Source organism: Phyllostomus hastatus, unplaced genomic scaffold (assembly GCF_019186645.2).
Source record: "Phyllostomus hastatus isolate PE091 unplaced genomic scaffold, TTU_PhHast_1.1 phas_contig_10, whole genome shotgun sequence".
Lineage (NCBI taxonomy): Eukaryota > Metazoa > Chordata > Mammalia > Chiroptera > Phyllostomidae > Phyllostomus > Phyllostomus hastatus.
The window spans coordinates 1,665,275-1,679,731 of NW_025333499.1; the positions used below are offsets into that span (position 1 = coordinate 1,665,275).

General features: G+C 40.7%; 1 protein-coding gene across 4 annotated transcripts in view; it reads left to right on the top strand.

Moving 5' to 3' along the window:
• The window catches only part of FAM120C (family with sequence similarity 120C), a 97,877-nt gene extending 85,860 nt beyond the window's left edge, over positions 1-12,017 (top strand). For 2 of the 4 annotated variants that reach the window (XM_045832536.1, XM_045832553.1), the window contains exons 14-16: positions 2,309-2,447; positions 2,833-2,890; positions 7,186-12,017. In XM_045832536.1, the coding sequence (XP_045688492.1) occupies positions 2,309-2,447; positions 2,833-2,890; positions 7,186-7,440 (452 nt within the window). In that variant the 3' untranslated portion in view covers positions 7,441-12,017. The remainder of the gene's footprint in view (positions 1-2,308; positions 2,448-2,832; positions 2,891-7,185) is intronic. The other 2 variants (XM_045832545.1, XM_045832561.1) reach the window with 2 other exon arrangements.
• The last annotated feature ends 2,440 nt before the right edge of the window (positions 12,018-14,457 follow it).

The window sequence follows — 14,457 nt, forward strand, 5'->3', positions numbered from 1 at the left end:
CTCAGAGAGCCCCAAAGAAGAGGGACCCAAGAAGAAACACACCAAGGCACATCATAATTACATTAGCCAAGGTAAAAATGAAGGAGAGAATCCTAGAAGCAGCAAGAGATAAGGGGACAGTAACCTACAAAGGAGGTCCCATCAGACTGTCAGCTGATTTCTCAAAAAGAGACCTTACAGGCAAGAAGGGGCTGGAAAGAAATATTCCAAGTCATGAAAGACAAGAACCTCCATCCCTGATTGCTGTATCCAGCAAAGCTCTCATTTAGAATGGAAGGGCAGATAAAGTGCTTCTCAGATAAGGTCTAGTTAAAGGAGTTCATCATCACCAAGCTCTTATTTTATGAAATGTTAAAGGGACTTATCTAAGAAAAGACGATACAGAAAAAACATGTATAGTAAAAGGACAGCAAACTCACAATTATTAACAACCACACCTAAAGCAAAACCAAAAGAAACTAAGCAAACAACTAAGAGGAACAGAACCACAGAAATGGAGATCACATGGAGGGTTAGCAACAGGGGAGTGGGAGGAGGAGAGGGGAGGAAAAGGTACAGAGAATAACTAGCATAGATGGTAGGTTGAAAATAGATAGGGGGAGGTAAGAATAGTATGGGAAATGTAAAAGCTAAAGAACTTATAAGTATGACACATGGACATGACTAAAGGGGGGATATGGGTGGGAGAGGGTGTACAGGGTGGAGGGGAGTGAAGGGGGGAAAATGGGACAACTGTAATAGCATAATCAATAAAATATATATTAAAAAAATAAAAAATAAATAAAGCTGGAGTCCTCACCAGTGTGGCTCAGTTGGTTACACATCATATCACAAGGCAAAAGGTCACCGATTCAGTTTCCCAGTTGGGATACATGCCTGGGTTGCTGGGGCACATACAAGAAGCAACCAGTTCATGTTTCTCTCTCACACTGATGTTTTTTCTCCGTCTTTTTTTTTATTATTATTTATTTATTTTTAGAGAGGGGAAGGAAGGGAGAAAGAGAGAGAGAAACATCAACGTGTCATTGCCTCTCACATGCCCCCCACTGGGGACCTGGCCCACCACCCAGGCATGTGCCCTGACTGGGAATCGAACCTGCGAGCCTTTGGTTCGCAGCCCATGCTCAATCCACAGAGCTATACCAGCCAGGCTTTCCTTGTCTTTATCTCTCTCCCTTCCTTTCTCTCTAAAAATAAATAAATCAAATCTTTTTTAAAATTTTATAAAAATAAATAAAGCTGGAAGTTGAAGTTTGGGTTAAATTTTGGGTCACAGAATTCAGTATGAATGTTTAGCTTAAGGCTCTGGTTACATGAGTAGTGTGATGTCTGCCCTGATAACTCCCTCTTCAGTCAGCTAAAGATCAAGTTCTACAAACCAAGGAGGCAGCCATTCCTTCTATCCTTTGAAGGTAACTTTATGGCTGTCCACTCTCATTCTTTGCTTGTTGATTTTATTGTGTTTCAGAAGACAGAATTAAGGCCAGGTTTAGGGGAGGTCCTCACCATTGCCCTAGGTCCCAGTGGTGCTTAGTCTCCAGTTATGAGTGGTTTATGAGATGTCTTCTGCCTCCTGAAAGACCACAAGGTCCCCCAAGTACAAGACTTTCTTGCCCTCTTAGTCCTAGCTAGCACCATAGTCCCTTAGATTCTTACTTTTATGTAAATGAAGGGTTCTTTACTAAATGAGTGAAGGGTTAATAACATTTGGGTTTTCTCCATAAACTAAAATTTAAGGTTTAGTAGAACTCTATATTCTATGAAGGATTCCCTTTGCACCAAATCACAAAGTTCTACTTTGCGTGTTTGTTCAGAGTTGCAATTTCCTGTTTTGAGGTGATATGCTATCTTGTTTTGAATTTGTTTTGGCTTTAAACTGTTGCTATTCTTGCTTTTTAGTGATAAATTACTGTTTCATAGTTTCATTATTTTCAGTTTCATTTGATTGCTTGGGTAATCCTCCAAGGTGTAGTGATAAGTATTTAAATCAAAAGTGGTTTGGGCCTATAATTTTCCAGTAATTAGATTAGAAGGCATTCATTGTCTCAACAAATATTGAATGCCTACTATATGCTAGGCTCTGTAGTTGAAAAATTAATCATCCGTAGCTTGTGAAAGTGGATGTGTATAGATCTTCAACCTCCTATCCCTAAATTTGCTTCCACCATGACCCTTTGCTGTTATCATGGACTCTTTATCATAGAGAAATGGAAAAAAGTAGAGTAGGTAGGCTATACAATCTTTTGTTCCACCTCTTACCCAACCTTGCACTTAAATCTCATTACTGCTATTCTTCCTCTCTTTCTAGGTCTCCATCCAATCCCACCCCAAGGAGGAAAACTGGAGATTGCTGGGATGGTTGTGGGGCAGTGGGCTGGCAGCAGACCTTCCAGAGGCCGAGGCTCCTTTGGCATGCAAGTGGTTTCTATTGGTGGGCCAGGAAAGGGGTATGTATTCGAATAGGTTGGTATGAGCTAGTATCAATCAAAGCACCCTTGGGAAATGCCCAACTATAGAATCCTTTCTATTAAGGTAAGAGGCATTAACTACACATTTTTAAAGGCAGTTTTCTGTTTAGTTCAGGAAACATATACTAAATGCCCTGCCTTGATTAAAAAAAAAGTTTTGCCCCTAGAGGAGGATGTGGAACACAGAACAGTTTAGTATGATATAAAAATGAAAGAAATAGATATTTACAGTGGTAGCACAGAGGAGGGTCATCTAACTTATTAGGGTCAAACTTCTAAGAGGATGTGAATTATTAACTAAGTAAAAATGGGGGTATGGGCTGTATATATTCCTCATGATCACTTTTCCCCCCACTTTCTAAAGGTATGGAAAGGAACAGACTGGTAGAGGACCCAAAGGACCTAAAAAAGGAAATAAACAAGTAAGCACCTTTTTTTGAGATTCTTTAGCTTCTATTTGATAACTCTTATCTTTTCAGCTAAACTGCAAGAGATCAGATTAGGAGCTTTCACAACTTCTGGCGTTTGGTTTTATTCCCCTGCTCTCTAGCTGTCTGGGGAGGAAGGTTAGACTGCATAGGCTATTTCCACAGGGTTGCAGAGTGTCATCCTTTTCATTGAGTGAGGCCACAAGATCGAAACAAGGTATGGTATTTAAAGACCTTTAGGTAGCATAATATGTGCTACATGCAGCCATAAAGGGACCAGAGTGAAATTAACAGTGGGATTACCAGCAATATGCCCAAGTTTGTGAGGGGCTACCAGAAATGCTTAGAAAATTAAACCTCATCCTTTGCTGAATATGTGAGGGGAAGAGGTGTTACCATTCTGTTTATTCTTTTTGTTTTTGTTTTTTAAGATTATTTATTTATTTTTAGAGAGGGGGAAGGGGGAAGAAAGAGAGGGAGAGAAATATCAACATATAGTTGCCTCTAGTGCATCCCCTACTGGGGACCTGGCCCGCAACCCAAGCATGTGCCCTGACTGGGAATCAAACTGATGACCCTTTGGTTTGCAGGCTGGCACTCAATCCACTGAGCAACCCTAGCCAGGTCCCCTTCTGTTCATTTCTAAAGGCTTAGAATAGTCTCAAACTTACTTTCTCTCTTTCTTTCTTTCTTTCTTTCTTTCTTTCTTTCTTTCTTTCTTTCTTTCTTTCTTTCTTTCTTTCTTTCTTCCTTCCTTCCTTCCTTCCTTCCTTCCTTCCTTCCTTCCTTCCTTCCCTCCTTCCTTCCTTCCTTCCTTCCTTTCCTCCTTCTTTCCTTCCTTCCTTCCTTTCTTCCTTTCTTTCTTTCTCTCTCTCTCTCTCTCTCTCTCTCCCCCTCTTTCCTTCCTTCCTTCCTTCCTTCCTTCCTTCCTTCCTTCCTTCCTTTCTTTCTTTCTTTCTTTCTTTCTTTCTTTCTTTCTTTCTTTCTTTCTTTCTTTCTTTCTTTCTTTTATATTATTATTTTCATCCTTACCCAAGGACATTTTTTTCATTGCTAGAGAGAGAGGAAGGGGGAAGGGATGAAAGAGGCACGGGGGGTGAACATTGATGTGAAAGAGAAACATTGATTGCCTCCCCTATGTGCCCTGGGGATCCAACTTGCAACCCAGGTGTGTGCTCCGACCAAGAATTCAACCTACATACTTTTGGGGCATGGGACAATACTCTAACCAACTGAGCCACACCAGCCAGGACTTAAACTTTCTCCTAATCTACACCTTGAATTGCATCACAATCTCCACTGGTCTTCATTAGACATGCACCCTCCAGATATGAAAGCCTATTCTTGTAGTGATTTAAAGTCTTGTATTGGACTCAGACTGCTGGCTTCCTCATAGTATAGCAGCTACCATTTCTTGAGTGCATACTTTCTACCAAGCCCTCTACTAAACATTTTACATGCAGTCTCTAATCCTCACAAGGGTCACTAACTAGACCACACTGCATCTAAACTTTATTGTCAGTTCTCAAATCAGCTCTCCTGTATACAGCCAGACCTCCTCATGTCCATCCGTGTTAACCCCCATGCTCTAATGTTTCCTAAAAGAATACAGACTTGCTTTAATGTTATTTTGAGCCAAAAATGGAATTAGAATGGTAAGTTCCCTGCACAAAGCATTTTGTAATGCACTCCAAAGCCACGGAGCAATAACTTTGGGATTTTTCCAAAGCTTTTCAGCTTCTCCCAGAGGTTTTTCAGTAAGATAAAAGAGATTACACCTAGAAGGAAAACTGGTCACTAAGATAGGCTCCCATAAGATAACATAGCCTTGGGGAATCGACCATAATTCAGGGACTGATCATTAGGTATATAGTCTGAACAACCTCACATGTTTGGTATGATAAGAGTGGGTTCCTTTCCCAAGTTTACTCACATTAACGAAGTTCACAGGAATAGTATGTGGGTATGGCTAAAAGAGTGGGGGGTGAGGGATGAGCAGGGAGAGAGTGAAATATAAAGTTTACCGATTTACTGTGCAAAGAAATAATTACCATGATATACACTTAACTCTATCCCAGTTATTCTTAGAAATTCATGTGAAGTATTTATTATTCTTTATTTTATTTTATTATTTGTTTTTAGAGAGAGGGTAAGGAAGGGAGAAAGAGAGGAAGAGAAACAGTGATTGGTTGCCTCTCGCATGTGCCCCGAGTGGGGACCGAATCCACAACCCAGGCATGTGCCCTGGCTGGGAATCGAACCTGTGACCTTTCATTTTGCAGGACAACACCCAGCCAACTGAACCACACCAGTCAGGCCTACTCTTTATTTTAAAGAGGAGGAAACTGGGGCTCAGAGGAATGAAGCATCTTGCCCCAAATTATCCATCAAGTCAGTATCAGAGTTGACATTTCAGCCTGAGCTGACTGAATCCAAAGCCATGTGCTGTGCTGACTCCAACACAGTATAACAACTCTAATCATTAGAAACAAGAGTTAGACCTCGGTCTAACTGAGTCTAGTGACTATTCTCTTAGCCATGTCTACCAGAGCTTTCTTTCTCTAAGTGCAAACTGCAAGGGAGCCCATGGTATCAGAAGTTTGCTTGGGGACCTGAAATCAGAACAATAAAAGTAGCTGGCATTTAATGAGTTCTTATACTGTCAAACAGAACATGTTTTAAGTGCTTTCCAGTGAGTCCCTCCTTGAACCCCTATAGGAACCTATGATGCTATTATTCTGTTTCACAGATGAGGAAACTGAGGGAAAACAAGAGAGAGGGTGGGTCATGCTCTGTTTCTCTAGGCTAAGATTGCTGGTGGCACTATTATCCACTCTAGAGGTAGCCTGGTCTAGGAAGTCTTCATACTGACTGTTCTTAGGTAAGACATCTTCCCTGGACAGAGCTGCTGCTGATTGCCTTCCTAACTGTCCTTTTTCTGTTCAGTCACTCTTCAGAGTGCAATATAATTTGTTGTTCTAGTTTATTAAATCTGTTTACCTTATATTCCTGTCTTCTTGAGAGTATTCCTAGGTCACTGGAGTTTTGTGTATTTTCAAATTCTTAAGTCACTTATTTGTAAGGTTTTACTTCCTTTGTTGACTCCCTCATGTGGCTAATTCCATCCATTGTGTGGATTTTTACTAGTTTCTTCTTTTTTCCAGGTTCTTGAGGAATAGCCACAGTAGCCTGCATGTTGTATGGGCTTTGACGCCAAATGATCTAGCTTTGAATCTCGCTCTGCCACTGACCTTGGACAAGTTATTTAACCTCTCTGTGCCTTGATTTTATCATCTGTAAAATGGAGAAATTGGTATCTACCTCAGAGAGTTAAAAGTGTTTATCTTTAGCATAGAGCCTGAAACATGGGAAATACTAGATACAAATTAGTAGTTATTAATTAAAATTAACCACCAATTCAACAGGAGTTAGATTTCCATTATGTGTTATATCATAGTGGAAACAACAAGTTCTTTGGCATCAAACAGACTTAGACCCAAGTCTGAGCACATGAATGACCTTAGGCTAGTCTTTTTACTTTTTTGAGCCTCATTTTTCATGTCTGTAAAATGAACAGCAGATTATCTGGCATACCTAACTATTTAGGAATTAAGCTGTTATTATTTGCTAATAACATTCATCTAGAGGCAGCACTGCACTGCAAGGTAAGGCAGTTCATATCATTAGCATTTCAGCAACAGTCATGTTCCTGGAATGAAAAGAAAAACAGGTGACGTTTTTAGTTACAAAAGATTCTGAGGAATATTGCACATAGGCCTCATGGTTTGTTTTCCTTTCGTTTCCTTTACATGTGCAGCTGTCAGCATTGGGCAGCATTGCATGACAGTTAAGAGAATAGACTTTAGAGGCTGAATGACCTGGGGTGCAATCCTGGTCCCACCTCTTTCTCTTTCTGTCTCTATCTGGGTGTTCTTGAGCAAGTGACTTGAATCTCTCTGAGCCTCAGCTTCCTCATCTGTAAATGGGGCATGATAATATCTACCATTTAGGGTCCCCATTAGTATTAGAAAATATATCGTAAAGCTTGTAAAATGCTGGCTGTGTCATTATTGGGCTGTCATTGCCATTGGATTTCGGTCAGATCCATCTGTTGTCGCCCTGAGTTCTCTGGGTGCTATCAGAGTGTGTCAGATGTTAACAAGCGTTGGGCTTTCTGACTTCTTTGAAGAACTGAAGCAGTTTCTGCAGGCTAACTTATGAACATGCTTGGGAAGGGTCAGCCAGTTTGGGATTACCATTTCCACTGAGTATCTCTATTTTTGATACAGGGCATTTCAGATGGAGTTTCTAAATCTCTGGAGCCTCATCAAAGCCATTCTTGCTCACAGGTAAATGGAAACAATGGCGCATTGATCAAGGAAGAGAAGAGTGATAATCATCTTCCAGCTGCATCACAGTGTGCCTTATCCAGAGATAGCAGCATGTGTAATAATGTTAACCGCTACTTCCCTGTGAAGAATGAGGAGAAGAGCCACTTGGGAGAGCAAAAGCTGGAAACTGTAGCACAACAAAAAGAGGAATAAGCTGCAGATGGACTTACCAGATCAGGAAGAAGGGAAAACATATACTTATCTGATTTTAGGCCCAAGTTAGAGGAGGACATAAATGCTTACCCTAGATTTAGCCAGGATTTTCTTGGGATGTTGTATTCTATCCATCTTTTTCTCTTCCCTGTCTTTTTTGGGGCCTCCAGAGCTAGCAGTTTGCTTCTGGGGAAGATCTGGTCAAAAAGGAATGGAAACAGGACTGGCTCCTTTTGTCACATTTAATATAAAATGCCAGTATTCTGTTTACCTCCCCTGGAAGCCTAGTAAGGTAGTGACTGTAAGAAATTGGTGTCATCGCATATGACCCTATAAGAAAAGTTCCACCTCTTGTTTTGTGAGTCTCCATCATGATCCCCATTTATAAAACCCATGGGGAAGTAGAGACAGCTGCCTATGGCTTCTTAACTTGTCTTTTGCTCTATGAAGTAGTGGGGCCTATGTCTGTAATCAGTACCCACCTCCTCACTCTTTCTCCACTCACCAACCCCAGGAGTGTGTAACGTTGCCTCTAGCACTGGCCTGACAATCAGATAGGTAGATGTTTTCAGAAAAGTGAAATAGTGTTGGTTATTTTATTTCATTTCTTTGTTTTTATTTTATACAGTTAAAAAAAAAAAACTACCAATGGCCTTTGTACTGGGGGATTCAAGTGAGTCAGAAAAGTACTGGGCAGATTTTTCCTGCCTCTGAACTAGTGCATTGTTTGTAAAATAGAAGATGCGGTGCAGTTTGCCCACTCCCTGCTGCCCACACCCTGAAAGGGTGAGAATCAATGTAATGAAACTGAGTACGAAAGGGAACTCAAAAGAGTGTGTGTGTGCACGCACGCGTGCCTTTGTGTATGGGTGTGTGCGTGGATGTATATATGAATGCATGTACCTATATGCATACACATACCCTTTATATAAAGAGACAGATCTATTTATCTATACGTATTTTATATATAAATATATGTATATGTGTGTATATATCTATATATCTACATATAGATATATAGATATATTCATGCATGCATACATACATACGTGGTGATGTCCCAAAGGATTTACTGAATTTACCAGAAACACTTCCACTGCTATGGAGTGGTGGGTTTCAAAAGACCACACTTTAAAATTCTTACTGAGTCATAGCCCATCACAATTATGAGAAGATGGGCTTTTCTAAAACAGACAAAAAGTACTTTCCAGAGATGGCCTGTTCAGAACAACAAACGTTTGGCTTGTCACAAGCTTAATCTTGAACTGAGACCTCACATCCTGTGTGGTGAAAACAGGAGGTTGAAATGGGATTGGGAAGATTTAGGCATTTTGTTATGAAGGAGCAGCCTGGATCGTAGAGAGAAGGGGTGGGAGGTAATGACCAGGACTTACAGCCAATTTGGAGGGAGTGTCGTCTGGAACTCCAGGATCAAACTGCCCTCAGGCTAGAATTGATTGCCCTGAGGACCTGAAGAAGAGAGGACTAACATTGGAGAGAAGAGATAGGGAAGGAAGTGTGAGGAAATCCACAATTTGATTTTAGATGCCTAGATTGTTTCATGTGTTCATTGACATTTTGACTACTGGATCTTTTCATTTGCTTTGCGAGGAAGACTTTAGAGGACTGTGGCCTGGACCTTAAGGGGTATTCTGTAAAAGGTTCCTAGGACATAGAGGCTATTCCTCCTTGCCAGAGATACCCTTGAGATGACCTTGCATTTCCAGTTTCCATCCTCAACAGTCTCAGTCTGAGAGATGGGAACACAGCTTGCAACATATTAGCACTATTTCTTCATTCAAGAATTGAGGCCTTCAGCCTCACACACCTCCTTTGGGCTTTCTGATATACTTGCCCGAGAAGTATCATTTCTATAGGAATTCACCTGACTAAACTTCTAGCAGGGTTCTCTGTCTTTTCGAAAAACCCCACGCACTTTAACCCACTGCAGGTCTTTGGTGATTTCTTTCCAGACAACCAGGATGCCGTTTGCTTATTGCCCACTTACAAATCATGCATCATGAGAGATTGAAAACAGTCTCGGACTGTTTAATCCTAGTTTGGCCCAGTTAAGAGAACCTGCAATTTGCAGGGGGGAGGGAGCCCTAGAATGCCTCTCCCTCTGCCGAGAATTTCGTACACAAACCAAAGCAGGGTGACAGGAGTGTACACCTAGCCAGATATAACCAGGAGCAACGTGTACAAAAACCTCTTTGGATCGGCTCTCTAGTTTGGTCCCTCCTGTTCTCTTGGACCCGCCCAACCTTTCACAACATCTTGGAGGTTAAGACTGCTGTATCCAGCAAGAGAGGGATTTAGTAGCGAACTTAGATGGCTTGGAAATTTCTTTCTGGAGCCACAGAGGGAGGAATCCTTAGGAGCCCGAAAAGTAACCAGTCACTGAGCTGTGTTAAATTAAATCTATCTTGATCTCCATTTTCTTATATGGACTACTTGGAGTTATATGGAAAAGTATTTTCTTCCGTTGCTATTTCTGTGCCTCTTGAATGTATTTGCTACAATCAAATGACAGTTTTGTTAACTCTCACAGCATTAAGAAGATTTCTTATTTTGTAGGCATTCACTGTGAGAAGTACAGTTGCTGCTTTGACAGGGGTGATTCCAGCTTGTCAAAAGGCTTGCTTTTCTCCCTTCCACAAACCTCCACTTTCTCCTAGACTGGCCCAGGGTGAACAAGTGGTTCACTTCCAACCTTGATTTTTATTTAGATTCAGCGTTTCAGGTTTGGAGGATTATAAAAAAGAACCATAAAGGGCCATGTTCATATATTTTAATTTATCTGCCAAAATACACAATTTAGAAGCCAAAAAAACTGAGGTGATCATTACTGGGACATGAATATTTTCTAACTGGAGGACAAATTGGTGAAGGCAGATCTGAGCTTTGCTATGAGTACCACTTGAAGAGACTGCCATCTTTCACTTGACGTTCCGTTTCTGATGATGATGTGGCCTCTCTCGAAGAAAGTCACATAGGAACCCGAAGAATGACCCCTTTACCTTGTAGGGCCACAAACAAAAGCCCCCTGGTTGTATATAGACGTCGATCCCCAAGGATTTGCAGTTCTTGATTTCTGCTGGTGTGCCTTGGGATCAACCTGTGACTCCCACCCTTATTCACTGGCCAGTCTGATCTGGACCAGGTCTGGCAAACTTCTGCTCAGTTGCATCATTTCATTCTGAGCCAGTAGGACTTCGAGTAGACTTTAAAGCCCAAGATACAGCACTTGCATTATCTAGTGACATTTGATTTTTATCTCTATCTTGATTTTCTGGCATTGTTGGCCAAAGTCACGTTAACTTTTTTTGGTCACTGAGAAAAACAGCCAGACAAGGCATTAGGGAGGTTAGTTAAGGTGGGGAGAGGAGGAATCCTTAGGTAGGGTAGACAGAATGTGGAAGTCACTGCTTGGTTATAGTGATCCAGTCCATTCGAACCATAGAAGGCTCCTGGTGGGCATGTCAGTGCTACCCTTCGAGCCTCTAAGACCCTCCTCCTTTGAAATGACAATACAAGTAGACCACGTTTTTAAAGTAGTTAATGTAATTCTACTAAGGTTTAATCATTATACTTATTCACTTCCTGATGCATATTTCCTAAATATGCATGGGGTTTGGGGGTAGGGGGTAAGTTCTCACTGTTCCATTATGTCACCCTATATTTTTCTCCCTCTTGTGACTTTGGCATTTTCTTTTATTTGACTTTCCATTTTCTTTTCCCTTAGCTTATTGCAGTAGTCTGCTGGTGTAGGTAGAGCTCAGTGTACCTATTTCCCTTTTACTGATAATTATCTTCAGTATTGCCAGAGGTGGTTTTGATGTTCTAAGAAAGTAACTTCATTTTTCACAAAATCATCTTTACCAAGTTAAAAGCAAAATAAAATAATTCCTTGTGCTAGGGCGCCCATTTCAGGCTTTGACATTGCCCTTGTACTTTTATAGATGCTCTTTTTGCCAGTGTTGGTAGTAACTAATGAGTAGTGAATTTTCATGTAAGTGACACAAATCAAATATCTCAGATTTTATTAATCTCATAACCCTGCCAAATCTGATGACTTCATTTCAATTATTTCCCAGAAGACAGTTCCCCTCCCATCCATTATTTTATTCTATTTTTAGAATAACATACTAGGTAAAGAAACTTCAACTGTAAGGAGTTAATTTTTTTTGTGCTCCCTGATAAATGATGTTATTGTCAAAAGTAACAAATTCTTTCATTGTTTTTTTCCTGTGTTAATATCTCTTTTGTGCTCTTGACAGTGTGTTTAGTGGATGGATAATATGTATCTCTCTTTCCCACTCCCAGATTCCAAATTCCCTGCCTTTTTGGCCCACCTCACCACAAAAGCTCCATAGTTGTTTAATGTAAGTTTGAATGGATGCTTCTTAGGGGAAACTGCAGCAGTTAAATGGAAATGTTTCAGAAAGGAATGAAAATGTCTCAGGAGTTGTTCTGTGATGGAAATTGGTTTGTCATTCTGTTAATGTGACTGAAAGAAACTTACAGTGCTTAAGAAAAGTTTATTCTTTTATTAAGTAAAAAAAATTGTTAAATAATTTTGGGTGTGTGAAATTTAATTTCTTCTCCCACTTCTGGATCCCTTTCAGCAAATGGAGGTTATACTTGTCTCAATGCAGACATATTGGCCAGAGGTTTGGAGCCTATTTGTAGTTGAATATCCGAGCAAGAGAGCTAGTATAAGAATCATCCAAAGGAAGGGCATATTTTGCTTCCTGCTAAATTTCTTTATTTGGGTGTTCTAAAGGCAGTTTTGACTTGACATTTTCCAAACTGACCCCATCCTGTCTTCTGAAGCCTACTCCTCTCCATGAATGACACTACCTTCTACTCAGCTGTCTAAACCACACACCCACAGAGTTATCCTACACTCAGGACTTTCCCTCATTTCTCAAATCATGACAAGCTCTGTTGATAACACTCAGCTGTCTATTTCTCACATCTGTGTCTTTTCTGTCCCTGCGGCCATGGCTTAGTCTAGACCTCCTTGTGTCACCTGAATTGTTGCAGTTGCTCCCCTGTCTCCCTATGCAGGTAATAGTAAGAAACATTTTGTGTCTAAGTGTATGTACCCTTTCCTGGTGAAAGGGCTTGTTTTGTTCAGGTTCATTTTTAATTTTATTTTTATTTTTTAGAAAGAGGGGAAGGGAGGGAGAAAGAGAGGGAGAGAAACATCAATGTGAGAGAAAAACATCCAAACCCCCAACCCAGGCATGTGCCCTGACTGGGAATCTAACCAGTGACCTTTCGCTTTGCAGGATGATGCCCAACCCACTGAGCCACACCAGAGTGCTTTAAAAAAAAATTAAGGTCTATTTTATTCTCATTTGAGAGAGGAGAAAGGAGAGAGAGAAACACTGACTGTCTCCCACATGTCCCCCACTGGGTAACTGAGCCTACAATCCAGGCATGTGCCCTGACTGGGAATCAAGCCATTGACTCTGGTTACACCATGCCTCTCTAAGTGAGCCACACCAGCCACAGCCAGAACCACTCTTTTTATTTCTGTGTATGCTATATTACTTTTTTAAACCAATATTTTATTGATTATGCTATTACAGTTGTCCCACTTTTTCTCCCCTTTCCCCTGCACCCTGTACCCCCTTCCCTCTAGTATTTCCCCTACCCCACACTTAGTTCGTGTCTATGAGTCATACATATAACTTCTTTGGCTTCTCCATTTCCTATAGTATTCTTAACCTCCCTCTGTCTATTTTCTACCTACAATTTATGCTTCTTATTCCCTGTACCTTTTCCCGCATTCTCCCTCCTCCCCCTCCCCACTGATAACCCTCCATGTGATCTCCATTTCTGTGGGTCTGTTCCTGTTCTAGTTTGCTTAGTTTGTGTTTATTTTTGTTTATTTTAGCTTTAGTTATTGATAGTTGTGAGTTTGTTGTCATTTTACTGTCCATAGTTTTTTATCTTCTTTTTCTTAGATAAGTCCCTTCAACATTTCATATAATCATGGCTTGGTAATGAAGAACTCCTTGAACTTGACCTTATCTGGGAAACACTTTATCTGCTCTTCCATTCTAAATGATAGCTTTGCTGAATAGAGTAATCTTGGATGTGGATCCTTGCTTTTTATGACTTTGAATACTTCTTTCTAGCCCCTTTTTGCCTGCAAGGTTTCTTTAGAAAAATCAGCTGCTAGTCTTACAGGAACACCTTTGTAGGTAACTCTCTCCTTTCCTCTTGCTCTTTTTAAGGTTCTCTCCTTATCTTTAACCTTGGATAATGTAATTATGGTGTGCCTTTCTGTGTTCCTCCTTGGGTCCAACTTCTTTGGGACTCTCTAAGCTTCCTGAACTTCCTGGAAGTTTATTTCCTTTGCCAGATTGGGGAAGTTCTCCTTCATTATTTTTTCAAGTAAGTTTTCCATTTCTTGCTCTTCCTCTTCTCCTTCTGGCACCCCCATGATTTGGATGCTGGAATGTTTAAAATTTTCCCAGAGGTTTCTCAGACTCTCATTTTTTTTTTTTTTGAATTCTTGTTTCTTCATTCTGTTCCAGTTGGATGTTTATTTCTTCCTTTTGTTCTAAATCATTTATTTGAGTTGCAGTTTCCTTCCTTTAATGGTTGGTTCCCTGTATATTTTCCTTTATTTCACATTGTATAGCCTTCATTTCTTCCTTTATTTTGTGACCATACACACAATCTGTGAGCATCCTGATTACCAGTGTTTTGAACTCTATGTCTGATAGGTTGGATATTTCCTCTTTGTTTAGTTCTTTTTCTGGAGTTTTGATCTGTTCTTTCATTTGGGCCATAATTCTTTGTCTTTGAGTACCTGTTACGTTGTACGGGGCAGAGCCTTAGGTATTTGCCTGGGCATGGCAAACCACTTTGCTGCTGCGTTGTGGTGCTGTCTGTGAGGGAGGAGTCTGAGAGGGAACAATGCTGCTTGCTTCCTTACTCTGCTCCTGCCCCATTTTCAGTTACTTCCCTTGCTACCCCAAGCAGGTTGTGCCATTT